Genomic DNA, 13,572 nt, shown 5'->3' with positions numbered 1-13,572 from the left:
GAGGGCAGTTAAGAGTCAACCACATTGTTATGGGTCTGGAGTCACATATAGGTCAGACCGGGTAAGGATAGCAGATTTCCTTCCCTAAAGGACATTAGTGAACCAGATGGGTTTTTACGACAATCCAGTAGTTTCATGGTCACCATTATTGATATTGGCTATGTTGACACTGCAGTGTGGTGCTGAGGGAATACTGCACATGTTGAAGGTGCTATCTTTCAAGTGAAGTGTTAAACCAAGGAAATGTCTGCCTGTTCAGGTAGACACAAACAATTGAGGAAGAGACAGGGAGTTTTCCTGGAGAACATTTATCCCTCAACCATCACCATCAATAAACTGGTCATTCATCTCATTGCTCTTTGCTGTGTGCAAATTGGCTGCTGCATTTGCCTACAAAACAGCAGTAACTAAAATTCATAAGTAATTCATTGACTGCAAAGCACTTTGAGACATCTTGAGGAAGTGAAAGGCACTATATAAATGCAGTTCTGTCTTTACTAAGCCAGCCTCCATTCTGAATTCAAATGGAAGTGTATTGTACAATTCAGAGCAAATAAGCATGAGTGAATTAGACTGAGGTCCAAATTGAATTGGAGTGGCAGTGCAGGCCAGATTTATAAAAAAAAAATGCACCAAGGTAGCATTGGGAAATGATTTCTGGAACAGTGTTCAAATCCATTCCTGATCGATGAGAAGTCTTCAGGATTCTAAATTACTTTGGGCAATTTAAACCTACATAACAATAGATGTGAGTCCATTTCAGAGCTGTTCTGAAATTCAAGTCTAATAAGATTAGCAGTATGTCAAATGAAAGAATAAATGTGGTTTAGTAATGGGTGTTCAACAGAAATGGCAACTTTGGCATTTTGGGTTGGATAGAATGAACTGTATATCAGGCGTAAGAAGTGCCCAGTTTGGGACTGCTTGGTGTTACTAACTGCTAAGAGGGAAAATATACTATTCCTCATTACTGTCATTCCTCACTTTGATGAGGATATATAAGGTGTGCTTCCAACAGAGAGCTGTGCTCACAGCAATGCAAGTCAGAGAATCGGAGTAACAAGTTTGTATCCCGATCTCCGAAGCACGCCCCTTGCGAGGGCAGGTTCTCACTGGGAGCACGGGATCACAGAATCACTCCTTACATCAAAAATAAGGACTAAAATTACAGGAATGAGAAAGAGAGGACAATGATTTCTGAAGATGGTTTGAAGATTTAGAGAACATACACCCATTGAACATTATGTCATTAAACGGTGCTTTGAATGTTCTTTTATAGTTTTCCCTTCAGCCTGTTCATCAGAACATTCTGTTACTTCAAATGTGTCCATTGCAGCACTAATCTTTTTTGTTTGTTGTTGCATAGCTGATATTTGAAGGCATTCGGGGGCCTGGTATAGAGGGGGACATTGCAATCGATGATGTAACTGTAACAGAAGGCGAGTGCAGGAAAGTAGACCAGCCTGTCAACAGTAAGTAAAATATTTGGAAATAAAATCTGCACATTAATATCTACAAAACAAAGTGACTAGGTCACTAGGTGAGCAACTAGGCATCAAAGCAACTTGGTGAGCACCTTTTTAAATACAAAACATTTATTTGAACATGAAATAATGTAATTCAATCATTTTGATACACAATTTAAAAAATTTTAATTTAATTTTCCAAAGCCTTATTCAAATAGTTGCAACATAAATATGTGTTGCAAAGAACCTGAACTGTACAAGAGGTTTTCTAGAAACAGAAGAAAAGGTCTTCACCATGTTTCATAAATGATGCCTGACTTCATTCTCCTCCATTTTATTTATCCACTTTTTACCTTGTTTTTCTCAGGTCTCCCCAAGCCACTCACTGGGGGTAAAATTCAACTTTGGAGGGGCATAAAATGGGTGGTAGTGTCCATCAGCCCCGTTTTACAACTCTGTTGATTTTTATTTCCTTTGAAGTCAATGGAAATAAAAATCAGGAGATGTAAAACAGGCTGCCAATTCGCTATTGCCCGTTTTACATTATCACGCAAGTCGAAATCTACTCCATTGTCTTCTTCCAATTGTTTTCCATTGCAGAGGCCATTATAATTTCTGAGGGCACTATACTGATAATGCACCGGGGCTGAGGAATTCAATAGTAAGACACGGTCAGTTGGTTACTGAACAGTACCTCCCAGGTTCCATAATCTGCTACCAACCAGCAGGAAGACCCATTCACTGTCATCAGATCTTCCACATGTGGAGATACCTCAAACATTCAGGAGGCTCTGAACCAGCAGATTAGGGTTAATGGAGGGATCTCAGATGGTACTCTCGTCAGGCTTAAAACAAAACTAGCTTCAGAAGGAGAATATGCTTCTATTAAAGCAGTGTGCATTTTGGCAATAGCCAGGCCTGCATTCACCTGCACAATATGTAGTTGATTGGACACAGTTGGTGGAACAGATGTGCTGTGTAGTTAATATGCATTTCACATTGTTTAGAACCAGCAAGTCCTCCCCACGTTGCTCCACGTATCTGTCCAGCGCTCCATAGAAGCATCTGAAGGCCTTTCTGCAGGACAAGAAGGGGACCAATAGCTGCACCTTTCACTGAGATGACCAACCCCATCTTGCCCAGATACATCTAGTGCACCAACTTTCGACGAATTATTCCACGCAAACCCTACAGGCCATTCTTTCTCAAATCTGAAAATTACAACCCATAATCGTATGTTCATGTCATCATGTACTTGTATCCAGTTAGTGATATGGGATTATAACTGTTTGTATAACATTGTTCTCTATTTGCAACATTTTTGAACAGACTGTCCAGAAATAGAACAGCACCACTGAGACATGTTCAATGGTTCGTTACATACCAGCTATTCAGTTAAACAAATTATTTCAAATTGTAAGGAGGATACTTTTCTACAAATTCATAATTTATTTACGTGTTCTAGGTTTCATGGTAAAAAAATTTTTTATTTCTCTCATCTATGTCTTCAGTGTCCTTTTTTCCCATTGGCTCTCGCCCTCACGGGTGGAACTGTAATTGTTTCTGGAATGCTCAGTTTGACCTTTTTTCCCTGGAGTCCTTGGACTCCTAACAGTACAGGTAGACTATCCTTTATCCGAACTTCCGAAAACCGAAAACCTCTGAAAACCGAAAGTTTTTTCGTTCAGCGTAAGTCGTGCGCACGACATGACCCGAGTGACGCAAAACATGACAGGAGTGGTCCTCCGGGGCCCAGAACAAGAATTCTTGCAGATTGTCGACACGCCGGCCTTCGCTCTCGATGTTAAGTGTGACTGAGGGAGCTCTGCCTTTCCCTGTGAGCAGGGCAGAGGGTCACAGAGTTTCCTCCTGGGTAGGAGATTGCAGGCCGAGCCGGGCAGTGTGAAGGAGGTACCGGGAGAGTGAACCCAACAATACAGCGGCCCGTCCGATATGCTGCTGTTCTATCCAAACTTCTGGATAGACCAGCACTAATGTTGTCAGACAGGAAGGTTTTCATCTCCGTATCTGACAACAAACACTGTTGCTCAGCAACAGCTTGTAAACACTCGGCCCGTGGCTTGGAAGCGTCTCTGAAGCTGTTGCTAAGCTACAGAGACGCTTTCCAGAGCCTGCCTATGAAAAGAATGCTAGGAGTTTCCCAGTCTGAAATAATACCTTCTGAAATCCGAAAATTTCCGAAAACCGAAACACAGCTGGTCCTAAGGTTTTCGGATAAGGGATAGACAACCGGTACTCAGTTGGATGGTGTCTTGCCTGGTCCCAGTTGCCAAACCGCAACTTGTCCTCTACATAAACGCTGCACATGTGTATTTAGAATAATCCATATCTGTAGTCATTCATATGCATTCAGCATCATGCAGTATATTGTAATGTAATGCAAAGTAGGTTTGTATACACAACAACAACAACTTGTATTTATATAGCACCTTTAATGTAGTAAAACGTCCCAAGGTGCTTCACAGGAGCGTTATAAAACAAAATTTGACACCGAGCCACATGAGGTTTAAGGAATGTCTTAAAGGAGGAAAGAGAGATAGAGAGGTGAAGAGGTTTAGGGAGGGAATTCCAGAGCTTAGGACCTTGGCAGCTGAAGACACGGACACCAATGGTGGAGCAATTGAATTTGAGGATGCTCAAGAGGCCAGAATTAGAGGAGTGCAGAGATCTCGGAGGATTGTGGGGCTGGGAGAGATTACAGAGAGAGGGAGGGGCGAGGCCATGGAGGGACTTGAAGCACTGTTCTGAGAATTGGCAACCTTCTCTAGGGTCAGCTTGGCTCAGTGGTGATGTACTCTCCTCTAAGTCAATGTTAGGGTTTGGTGCGGTACTGAAGGAGTGCTTCAGTGTCCGAAGTGCCGCATTTCAGATGAAAAGTTAAACTGAGAGCCAGTTTGTCTGTTCAGATGGACATATAAGATCCTATAACACTTTTCTGAAGAAGAGCAAGGAGATCTCCCAGTGTCCTGGCAGACATTCATTCCTCAACCAACACCAACAAAGTAGATTATTTGGTTTATCGTTGATTTGCTGTTTGTGGGACTTTGCTGTGCATAAATTGACTCCCACGTTTCCCTGCAAAACAAAAGTGACTATACTTCAAAAATAATTAATTGACTGTAAAGCGCTTTGGGACATTCTGACGATATGAGTTTTTATATAAATGCAAGTCTTTCTTTCTTGTTTCTCGATGCAGGGCACTTTGTGAGTACTGAAAACATGTAACCCTGCCATACTGATGCACAGGGAGGTATCATGGTTTCAGTACTCATATAAAAATACTTTTCATTTTATTGACCATGTTAAATTTAAGCCTGGTCCTAGTGAAACTAAAAAAAGATCAAGGTAAGTCTGCCATATAATGATGCAGGAATTGCAGCCTGGTTAAAATTAATTATATTCATCTCCCAATAATTGACATAATTGCTGCTGTTAATTTAATGGTGTTAAAATTTTACTGCCTTGTTAAATTAAGTCATACCATGTGACTGCCATCGTTACTGACTGGCAGCACTTTATACCCATTTGGTGAACTTTGCACCAGGCCGACTTTGATGCCAGCATTTCCTTTTTGAACCACATTTTTTTAGAGCGCTATAAAGGAAAACAGCAAACAACATGCAACCATGGTGTCACACTGGCTTATTATCTAGAGTGCTCTGGACAAAGAGGAAAGCAGCACTGCCCCTCTCCACACCACCTCCCCCAGAGAGAAGCTGGGTCTCTCCACCAGCTGCCAGAATGGAGTATCCAACACTTGGCAGAGGATCTTGTTTGTAAAGGATAGAGTATTAACATAGTGAATTAGAGATGAGTTCGCCTTTAGGAGTTTTACTAAGATACAGAGGAATTGATGTTCCCAACTTTTAATTAACCTTAGGAGTTCAGCGAAGATTCACCAGGCTGATACCTGGGATGGCAGGAATGACGTATGAGGAGAGATTGGGACAATTGGGCTTGTACTCGCTGGAGTTTAGAAGAATGAGAGGAGATCTCATTGAAACTTATAAAATTCTGACAGGACTGGGCAGACTAGATGCAGGAAGGATGTTCCCGATGGTCGGGGAGTCCAGAACCAGGGGTCACAGTCTAAGGATAAGGGGTAGGCCATTTAGGACAGAAATGAGGAGGAATTTCTTCACCCAGAGAGTGGTGAACCTGTGGAATTCTCTACCACAGAAGGCAGTAGAGGCCAATTCATTAAATATATTCAAGAAGGAGTTGGATATATTTCTTAAGGCTAGGGGGATCAAGGGATATGGAGAGAAGGCAGGAACAGGGTACTGAATTTGGATGATCAGCCATGATTGCATTGAATGGCAGAGCAGGCTTGAGGGGCCGAATGGCCTACTCCTGCTCCTATCTTCTATGTTTCTATGTTTCTTACTCTGACATTCTGATGCAAGCCAGTTTATTATGTTAAGTGCTTCGTGTGGGTGCAAATCATGGAATGAAATTGAGGAGATGTCAACCCAAATGCTAAAGGTGAAAGTTTACCCCAGTGCCTCTGAGATGTTAGGTCTGTATTTCTAGCATTCCAAGACCTATATTTTGATTACATCATGCGGTAAGCCAAATTCCTTAAAGGAGTTTTTCTACATTTCACAAATGGCACTTTAACAATGTACCGTCCACTGTAGAGTAACAAGTGAGTGATAATGTGCTGCAGGGCTGCAACACGATTGAGTGCATCAGAAAATAAACAGCGAGAACCAAGGGTGTTCAGTGATCTGTAACCTGAGATTGAATAACTCACTGCCAGGAGCTGTTATTCTAAAATCTGCACAGGTCGTTTTTTTCTGGTGATGTTAAATTTAACTGTAATAACTCTATTATTTTCTACATAGTTTATGTTTCCCAGTATGTTCTGCTTTGCATATTTTCAAAAGCTTATATTTGGGATGCAAGCCTTATAACAAAAAACAAATCGAGAAAGGTAGCATTATATCAGGAGCTACTGTATTTTTAGTAGAATGTTATAATTTTTTTCATTCACGATAATTTCATCACCATATTGTACGGAATTAGCACACACACGCTAGCGGGGTTGGGGTTATTTGTCTCTGGCCAGTCAGAAGCCTCTGAGCTGCTCCAGGGACCCCCTTGCGGTTTTGAAGCGCTCCCCTATTCCTGAGTTCTGACCGCCGGACTTATTCGGTAGCGATGTAGACAGAAAACAACGTGACTCGTGGTTTGGGTGCAAAACAGACCAGTATTTATTGAAAACAAAAGAAAGAAAAATCGAAACAACACTTTTGCTTAAACGCAGTACACTTAGTGTCCACTAGAGGGCTCCCTGCTCAGTGCAACACTACTTTATTTTAAATACAGTACTTTAATATAGACTTTTAAAAAATAGCTACACAGCATCCACCACAGCACTTCAGCTTGATGCAACACCCCTTTTAATACAGTTTTACATACAGTACTTTAAAACAGCTACTCCTTTTTTTAATACAGTTTTAAATACTGACTTCAGTGTTCACTATAGCACTTCTCTGCTAGGTGCAACACTGTCTTGCTTAAATAGGGGAGGAGAAATGGACACAATGAAGGAAATCGACTAAAATCACAATTCTAACGAAATTCCCACTTTACTCCCACCCCTATACCTATCCTAGGTTGCCTTGTGGAAGGCCAGAAAAATATATGCTCACCACTGGAAATGCCTGCTCCGTGTCCTGCAAACTTAGATCTTCACTGCCCCGAACTGAAAAACACCCCAGTGTTTTAAAAGTAAACTGCTGGTGTTTCACTCCTTCAGACAGGCTCCCACGCTGTAGAGAGCACGGAGGCGAGGCCAGAGAGAGCAAGAGCTTCTGGGAAGCTATTTTTTATACCCCCATTTGGGGCCCGCCCAGATCCGGATGTTTCTGGGCTAAAACAAAAGGGATCCAACTGCCCCATTGTCCAGTAATGGGTTTGAATATGTTCTCCCATTCATTTAAACAGTTTCTCCTCAGTTTGGATGTGTCCACTTGATATACAAACAAATGCTAATAGCATTCAATTTCTTTGTAAACAAAGCATTGTCCTGTGGTCATCTGGAACCGCAATTGATTGACAGTCTTGAGTGCTTAGCAAACAAAGTTCCTTTGTTCATGCTGGCAGTTTCAAGCACTTGATCTTAGAGTCAACATTGTATAACGTTCTGTAAACAGGCATCGATTGTCCTGCTGCAGGGTGGGGGGAAACTCCCTTTTGATTGACAGATTTGACTGCCATTGAACCTTTCTTCACAGACACAGAAAGCTGTTTTCCAAGTCCTTTGTCTTCGGCCATGCGGTCTGATGGCCATTTTTGATCCCTGAAATTTTTGAAGAAATTAATCTTCGGAGCTGTAAATTATTGCGAATTCTTACAGTTATGGATTGACTCTGTCCAAGGATGAGAGCCACTTTGCTCAGTCTCTTACACCTGGATTAACATGTAATGACCACAATTCACAAAATCATGACCAAAACCATCTGGTGCATCAGGAAAAGCAGACCTGCTTTGAAGACTTCACTATCTCATAATGAAAAATACACTTAAGAATGGGGAAATTTGAATGTCATTATATTTCTCTACAAATTCCACCCAAAATATCTGAATGGTAGACCAACATTTTCTACTGTTTTTCCTTAATGACAACTGAGACTTAAGGGTGTAGATTGAAAGACAACCAGGTTCAGTTGGTTTGTACAAGGTTTCTAACTGGCCCTGCAATATTTTCTCTTTAATCATACCATAAAAAGTCACTTTTCCATCTCACATGTGAACTAATCATCCAAAAAAACAGAAGGTATGTCATTTATTTCAGTGATGTTTGTGGAACCTTGCTGTGCATAAATTGGCTGCCGCGTTTCCTAAATTACAACCGTGACTACAGTTCAAAGGTAATTCATTGTCTGCATAGTGCTTTGGGAAGGCCTGAGGTCATGAGCTATAAATGCAAGTTCTTTCTTTCTCTTTCTCTTCCTTTCTCTCCTTTCTACAAAAAGCAAGCATTATCTGTGCAGTACTTAACACTTCAAAAACAAAGGAATTATATGATGAGAAGCAATATATATAATCAACTAACAGCCCTATTAGCAGAGCTTTTATCTTTTGTTACCAACACAAGCCAATATTGATAGTTGAACAAAATGGGGTAAATTTTGGTTCTTACAACATACGGACTAAGTGGCACCTGGGCGGAAGCAAAATTGGGTGAGCTGTCTTACAGATATGTGATTCCCCGCACACAAATTTCCACTCTGCACTCTATCCAGACAATACTTACTGTCCAAAAGGTAAAGATGAAAATCTGCCCAGTGCTTCTAAGTCTATATATCTCTAGCATTCCAAGTTTTTAATTGTTTAATAAAGTGTTCCATCCACAATGTGTTGTTGGAACAAAATATACATGAAATAACTACAGTTCAAATTGTGCCTTATTCTATTATATTAACTAGACCAGTCAAATAAAGTGAAATTATCGCTTATATAATCTTACTAGGAGCTATGAAAGAGTTAAAATATTGCAACATTTAATATCATTGAGTCATCTATTGCTTTAATGTAATAATGAAAGTAGCATTATTTAGAAACAGGTTTGTCTTTTTAACAAATTTACTAAAATGCACTTTTTCTTAATCTAGATGTAAAAACTGGTGGTGAAGTCTCCGTATTAATACATATATGGCTGTTTCCAGTTACTCTTCTCATCGCCATGTTAAGCCATCGAAGGTGACCTTATTACGGCAGAGGCTGTGAAAAGATTCATCAGGCATTGCACAAAGAATGAGTCTTTATACATGGACCTTCAAAAATAATTACCAAAGATTCATCAGCTGATTGCAGATTCAAACAGTACATGTGGTGATGAAAGGCATCATGGGAAAGAGAAGGATGCCAGATTTAAACAAAAACAAAAAAAATGTATATGTGTAAAGTGGTCAACCCAAGAAAGAGAAGAGTTTTTTGTATTGCTTTAGAGGGATTTGAAAATACAACTGCATCTAGATGGACTCTGAAAGAGCTTTAGAAATCTTGTCAAAGCACAAAGATCTGGTTGGTTTTATTCCAGTTGAATGGAGATGCTTGTCACCAGGAGACATATGGCTGGCCAACAAAAGAATTTCCTACTGGAAACAGGGTAAAAGAAGTGCTGACAATTACTCCCCTTGAGAAGTTTTCAGCAAAGCATTAGATAACTGCGGGTCCTTGTCCTCGGCTGTCTATTCTGCTGTGAATACCTGATCTCACAACTGTCTGTAGTGAGCGTTTTATTCCTTTCCTGCCCCTTCACTGTTAACTTTGCTGTGCTTTAGTACATGTTTGGTCTCTCTGCATGCATTTCTGCCCACTGTATGTGAACTGGGCTCAAATAGTACGTGGGCTATATAGGAGTTTGCTTGTGGCCACGATAACACAACCGGTCATCTGTCTGAAGTGAGGAAACCAAACCACCTTCTGTTCATGACATGCCATAAAACCAAGTGCCTTCAATTTGAAAAAAATATATAAAAATTGCCTGAATCATTTAAATAGAAAACACTTTGCACTGCTAATAATGGAGTGTGTGGAACTTTTTGTATATATGTTGCAGCCGATTCCTACGATTAACAGGCAAAGCAGGCAGTCACTGCATTGTTCCTCCAAGCAGAGAGACTCGAGTTACAATCGAAGTCCTTGGACAAGGCATTCATTAAAGCCATCAAGGTGGCCACAGTCTGCGAGCGTGCGATCCTGTGGAAAAATAGCTTCCACTGAGGCTTAAATTGGGAGCATCACTTTGTACAGTTATTGAGTGCAAATGCGATGACCAGAGCAAAGGTCTCTGGAGATGTGCACAGCGCAGAGAGTATCAAACAGATGATGGATTGTACTTATTTACAGTAATCTCCATTCAGATTGAAAAATAGGCAAGCTGTGCAAAAGCACTATAGCAACAAGACAAACTGTGCTGAATAACCCTGTGATTTTTAGTCTTGCAAGCACCGAGTTTTCTTTGGGATTGAAGTCTTGACTGAAGACTGCAAGAAGGCTTACACGCCTCTGCCCCATTATCCAAATCTGTGCCGATTGTTATATCTTATTTTATTACTTTAGTGGGCCTGGAAAATGTAATGTTGCCTTTGGAGCTCAAGAAGAAAAGGACAAGGTCACACTCGAGTCACATGAAAACACGTCAGACCTTAGCCAAGTGGTCTCAAACTGTTCTCGACTACTACCCTCATCCTGCTAGTTTTAAAATTCTGTGATCTTTTTGTTTAAATTATTTGATCTTTTAAATTAATTAAAAAAATACTTTTTAGTCTAAAGATTGCATAATTGTACATTCTGAAATCCCGAGTATTGACAGAAAAAATTATATGCAAGAATTTGGATTAGAATTATAAACAAAACTACATTGGAGCATTTGTGTGATTACTGAGTATTGATATAAAAAGCACAAGATGTAATAAACAATGATGAGGCTTGAACTTTTGTTTTAAATTCCATAGAAAGTTTACCCATATTCAAGACAATATGGCTGCAGAGATGATTTTTCATCCATGTTCAATAAACCTCTTTTCAGGTACGGTGTGACTTATTGCATGTCTGATTGCTAGTATGGGAGATTTTAATTAAAACAGAGAAAGTTAATGAGATTCTACTCGTCCCCAAAACTTGCAAATTCATATTTGATCTGCTGAATTCATTTGCTGATTCCCGCAGCCACCCTCACCTCTGGTATGTTGCTTTTGATGTGATTTTTCTCTGAATTAGCTCTCAAAGACTCTTCCTGTGTTGTTTAATGAGTTTTCTTTACCTCATCCTCTTATCCACTATGAAACGACCGGTTTCTTACAGCCCTGAATCCAGCTGTACACATGGCACTCGTCTATCATTCCCATTTACTGTTTTTGAATAAAAGTAATGTTTTGTTTACCAAATTTGTCAGTTGAGCTGAAATAATAGTGTTCTCTTTATTGAGCAATTGCAATAATCACCACCGGCCTCCTGCACTTAAATAGACTAATAGTTTCAGGAAAAGAAAACTTCCTTTTATCTTTCTGTCAAAAAGCTGGCTCACTTCAAATATTTTTTCTGTCTGCTTTTTCAGTGGAATAATAAATCTTGCTTTTTTTTGGTTCTCCAACTAGAATTAGTCACAACAAAATTAAAAATTTCAAGCAAAAGCAGCTGGTGACAAAAATGATAGCTGGTGCAAATACAACACCATGATTTTTTTGTACAGTCTTTCTTTTAATTTCCAGTTGGTGTGGACCACTGCAAGTAGTCACGTTGAAGTTGCAGTTATCACTTTTTCTCAGGCCATTTATACACCTATATTAAAAACTGTAAAACTCTACATGCGTATTGTCTCTTGTTTGAATTGTTATGAGTATTTCCTCCCAATGTCAGAGCAATGTGATTTTAATGTTTATGTCAGCAAACCGCAGTGAGGAAAGGAAAACGGCTAAAGCACGCGCTATTGATCAATGTAACAAAGTTGATGTAACTTCTATGTATGCCCATTTGAAAAATTGTTGCAGGTGCTATATTGCCTGGAGTGGAGGATGGGGGATTATGATTATAAAAAGCAGATTGTGGGGCACCCCGCCTTTTGGAGGCGCCTATCCAAGGTAACATCAATGAGTGAGGATCTCCTCTGCCTCACCACCATCATCCCAAAGTGGGTTAAGCAGCAAAAAGTGTTGACGTTAAACCATAATTTAATAAAGCCTGACCCGTTGGTCAGTGGTCCTTGTGTCATACTGATGTTGTCATGTAAGGTGCAAGTGTAAAGAGTGGGAAGCCCCTCGTGACAAGAGTGTCCATGTTGACCGCTTGAGGATTGAAGCAGTATTTTTACAGCAAATTTAATTTTTTACTAGATTTCAGTTTCTTTAACTGACTCAGACTGCATAATATTGTGGGGCTCTGTAAGCCTCTCCATTGAAATATCTAAACAAAACTGTTGTGAATTTCTAATAAAAACTGGAAATTTCTCAAAATTTTAGATGGGAAAATGTAAATTCTGCTGAACAGTATTAAGTACGGAACATGCATTTTAGTATTTTGAGCTAAATCTCCTTTTCATAGATTAAGGAACACAAATGAAGGTGAAATGTTTGAGTATGAATGGGCTCATTTCAGATGTATACATAGGTGTGGGATAACATTGAGGCTAGACTTATAAAGATACTACAAAGCTGAGAAGCCTTCACAACTGTTTAATATTTTTGTAAGCATTGTCATTCTCTCCTGTTTATCTGGAAGTGCTCCCAGGAGCTAGCTCCTGCTGCTTTATTTGTTTTGCAATAAATGGGATAGTCCTTTCAAATAGTTCAGTCCATGAATGGTTACCATAGCATCTGACAAAATAAGTGGTATTTGCAGGTACTTTTACTTATTTTATTGTTACACCATGTTTGCCTTTCTCAGAAATTAGTGTGCAAAACTAATCCAATCATACTTTATCTTACAGAATCATCAACAAATGTAACATTTTAAAGGTGTGTACAGCCTAATAATTTCCTTCACTTAGTTCCAAAGTACTTCTCAAGATAATCCAAACTTAACCTTTAAAATAATCACTCCCATTCCAATTAATTACCTAGATAGAAACATAGAGGATAGGAGCAGGAGTAGGCCATTCGGCCCTTTGAGCCTGCTCCGCCATTCAATGAGATCATGGCTGATCATCCAAATTCAGTACCCTGTCCCTGCCTTCTCCCCATATCCCTTGATCCCTTTAGCCTTAAGAAATATATCCAACTCCTTTTTGAATATATTTAATGAACTGGCCTCCACCGCCCTCTGTGGCAGAGAATTCCACAGGTTCACCACTCTCTAGGTGAAGAAATTCCTCCTCATTTCAGTCCTAAATGGCTTACCCCTTATCCTTAGACTGTGACCCCTGGTTCTGGACTCCCCGGCCATCATAAACATCCTTCCTGCATCTAGTCTGTCCAGGCCTGACAGAATTTTATAGGTTTCGATGAGATCCCCTCTCAATCTTCTAAACTCCAGTGAGTACAAGCCCAATCGACACAATCTCTCCTCATATGTCATTCCTGCCATCCCAGGTATCAGCCTGGTGAATCTTCGCTGCACTCCTTCCATGGCAAGA

At 40.0% G+C, this 13,572-nt stretch overlaps 2 protein-coding genes across 3 annotated transcripts in view; one reads left to right on the top strand and one right to left on the bottom strand.

The window, feature by feature from the left end:
- Positions 1-11,806, top strand: part of mdga2a (MAM domain containing glycosylphosphatidylinositol anchor 2a) — a 1,193,698-nt gene extending 1,181,892 nt beyond the window's left edge. For both annotated transcript variants that reach the window (XM_086002928.1, XM_086002927.1), the window contains 2 exons: positions 1,367-1,472; positions 9,110-11,806. In XM_086002928.1, the coding sequence (XP_085859054.1) occupies positions 1,367-1,472; positions 9,110-9,201 (198 nt within the window). In that variant the 3' untranslated portion in view covers positions 9,202-11,806. The remainder of the gene's footprint in view (positions 1-1,366; positions 1,473-9,109) is intronic.
- LOC147109216 (uncharacterized) overlaps positions 1-13,572 on the bottom strand; it is a 370,234-nt gene that overhangs the window by 251,414 nt on the left and 105,248 nt on the right. The gene's annotated exons all lie outside the window — the stretch shown is intronic.

The sequence above is a fragment of the Somniosus microcephalus genome, chromosome 12 (genome assembly GCF_052327205.1).
Source record: "Somniosus microcephalus isolate GS21.2 chromosome 12, FLI_Smic_1.0, whole genome shotgun sequence".
Classification (NCBI taxonomy): domain Eukaryota; kingdom Metazoa; phylum Chordata; class Chondrichthyes; order Squaliformes; family Somniosidae; genus Somniosus; species Somniosus microcephalus.
This window is presented reverse-complemented; position numbering and strand designations above follow the sequence as displayed.